Here is a 3,268-nt window from a genome sequence, read left to right as displayed (position 1 = left end):
ATATATATATCATATATGTATATGGTATATATATGTTTGATTAGTAATATGAGAAATCTATTTTAATTGATTATTTTTTAAATGTTTCATAATCAATGTAATTTTATTATCTTTTATAAAGTAAAAAAATAAAGCCGGCGTAAAAAATAGAATCTCTTCGCAATCTGTTATAAATCTTAATATAAATTGTTAACATAATAAACTAACATGTTAACATAAATACTAATTACTATTAAATACTATTTATACATCAACTATCTTATTTTTAACCCAATGATTTTCCATTAACTTGTTATTAGCTCAGACTATTAACTATTATATAATCGCAAAATAGTCAAAATATAAATATTTCAGATTGGATTAAAAATGAAATGAAATTCGAAGAATAGACATTAAGCATAAATGCAATGCGATGAGAATGCGAATCTAATTCACTGTAATGTTTTCAAAGTGAAGTGCCGTCTAAATGCTTAGCAGAATGTTTAATAAATCTGCTAGTTCTATGTTTGCTACAAAGTCCTTGCAATCAGTTGCAATTACCAATGAGTAATGCACGCCAGATGTCGAACTTGGCAGGTGCACGTGCGTTAGGTAATGCTTAAAGGTTTCTTTGGTCATTGCACTTGGCACAAACGGTACTATGTATTTGCTCCTTGAATGATTCAAGGGAATTAACTGCAGCATCCCGATGAAATAATATTATTATTCATCACCAAGAAATAATTCTCCCTTATGAATATAATTTTTTTATAATAACTATCAATAAATTTAAAGAAAACTTTTATATGAGGATATTTTATTTTTAATTGAGCTACTCTGATAAACATTAATACTGAGTGAATATTACACATTTTAACTTATAGATTAAAATCTTGCAGATCTTGAAGATTCGAAAAAGAGAAACCTTTTGAAGGAATTTTTTCATCAGAGAAAGTATACAGATTTTTATGTTGCTGAGAATTGGAACAGATATTTTTATTGAATTCTTATCTTCTATTAATTTTTAATATATAGTTTATTTGGGTTGTGCTTGACTTCAATTTATTTTAAAGTTGCATTAAAAGATTTTTTAATCTTATCTGATATTTTGAACAAAAATATCTTCAAAAATATGAGAATTCTTTTACAAGATTTCAGAAAATACTCTGATTATGCAGAGAAGTGCGATCCAAGTTCCGTGATCATTCTTGTTATTTTTAAAAATTTGTATCTAAATATAATTATCTATTTTCGGCGAAAATACGTTTTAGAAAAATTTCGATACTTTTATTACTTCTGATAATGCTTGCATAAAAATATTGATCTAAATTTAGTCTCTTTATTTTTATTTGCATTTTAAATATATTCGAAAACATACGAAGCTTTAGAAAAACGATCGATTTATTTCCCGTAATATTTATTTGTGTATCCTCGAATAAGGTTATTCGTTATTTCGATAAATTTGGATCAACATTATATGTAAATTAAGAATCTGTCATTTTTTACAATTAGTCATAAAACGAATAAAATAAGGAAAATCATATTACTTATCGATACATTGGCTTTTTAATGTTACGTTGATATTTGTATAAAAAAAATACGCGAAACGACAAGAACGTACATAAATATACGGATGTGTATGTTATACTTATTCTTAACTGTCAACATTTTGTATTATAAAGAAAAAATGATTAAAGAAACATTGTTTTCAGAAAGAGACATATAATTTAAATTTAAAAGTAAAATTCTCAAAATTTATTTAAAATGTCCCGAAATTCTATAAAATTGAAATTCTATAAAAAAAATCTTTGATTTTCAAGGATAAAAAATCTCCCGAAAATTCCAGGTTTTTACGTCCCAAACAATAAATATCCTAATAAATTTATGTTTATGAAACGTTCACGCGCTCATTGAAAATTTCGGAATTACAATAGCGCGTACATCAACACGACGCCTTTAATCCATCGAGCATTGAACACGCGGGTTTGTCGTGACATAAGACGCGCGGCGACGTCGTAAAGAAGTGCAGCAAACAAACAAAATTAGAAAACATAAACAAAATTTTACAAAACGCAAAAATCGATATTTGAACCAGTGATTCTTGCTTCTCTCACGTTTCGAGCGCTCGGCAAGAAAACGAAAAGAAAAAAAAAGGGGATGACTCCGGAAATCCCGGGAAAAAATAATGAAGACTCACCGGCGATTACGGTATCTTGTAGATTGTATTTAGCCGCGCCAACTTTTCCGACTTTCGGGAAGTCTTTGAGCTTACGGCCGCTCAGCTTGAGCTCGCCGCTTAGGTGCGCCTCCTCCAGGATCCGCTCGAGGCTCCTGGTGAGCTGCTTCTGTATGTGGCCGCTCATGTTCGACGCAACCATCGCCATATTACATTTTTCGGACACGGGCACACGCGACGCGGTCCGCAGGCAATGCAGCGGCCCCGACGATGCGCGACCGGAAAGGCGGAAGCGGCCTTCCTAGCGTAGCACTCGCGCGCGACGCGCGCTCCGATCCGCTCGTGCTACGGGAACGCGACAGAGGAGTACACGGGAACCACGCGTGCCGTCTACTCCCCCGAACGTCAGTGCCGCTACTGATCGCGTACCGACTTGGTAATCGGTATCGGCGTCGGTTACACGGCGAGCACGGCGTCGCGTTCGTCGCATTCTGTGAGCGATCGCCATGCCACCTGATGACGGGCGAGACGCCGTTGTTATGACAATAGGAGGAGGAAGCGTCCAAATTTTAAGTCTATGAAAAAAATTAAAAATCAAAGATTATGAATTGAAAAATAGATATCGAACAATTAAATTTGTACCAATTGATCAAATTCTAATCTCTAACTTGCGATCTTCAATGTGCACTGCGCAGTTTGATACTGGCTTCAATAGAATCTTTTATACTATCCAACGTTGTATTTTTCGCATTTCTACAATAAGCATAATTAAGTATTGTAAGAAAGATGATACTTAGAAGAAAATACATGGCTTCTAACTACATAAAGTGTAGCTAGAAAGAACATAAATGAATAACTTTTTTTTGCAGAATTAATACTAAAACACTATCAACAATTTATATCTATATATATTAGGTTGTCCAGAAAGTTCGTGCCGATTTTGAAGGAAAATTGAAATGTAGATTTAAATTTTAGTATACATTTATTAAATTATATAGGTTAGTTAAGCACGAACTTGCCGGACAACCCAATATATATATATATGTGTGTGTGTGTGTGTGTGTGTGTGTGTGTGTGTGTGTGTGTGTGTGTATATATAATAACTAACTAAAA

At 33.0% G+C, this 3,268-nt stretch overlaps 1 protein-coding gene across 1 annotated transcript in view; it reads right to left on the bottom strand.

The window, feature by feature from the left end:
* The window catches only part of LOC105618740 (leucine-rich repeat and calponin homology domain-containing protein 1), a 47,338-nt gene extending 44,975 nt beyond the window's left edge, over positions 1 to 2,363 (bottom strand). Inside the window, exon 1 of the mRNA XM_012200271.1 lies at positions 2,177 to 2,363. Coding sequence (XP_012055661.1) covers positions 2,177 to 2,363 — 187 coding nt within the window. The remainder of the gene's footprint in view (positions 1 to 2,176) is intronic.
* Between the last annotated feature and the right edge of the window lie 905 nt (positions 2,364 to 3,268).

The sequence above is a fragment of the Atta cephalotes genome (genome assembly GCF_000143395.1).
Source record: "Atta cephalotes unplaced genomic scaffold scaffold00018, whole genome shotgun sequence".
NCBI lineage: Eukaryota > Metazoa > Arthropoda > Insecta > Hymenoptera > Formicidae > Atta > Atta cephalotes.
The sequence above is the reverse complement of the archived record's forward strand: the minus strand, read 5'-3'. Positions and strand labels throughout refer to the sequence as shown.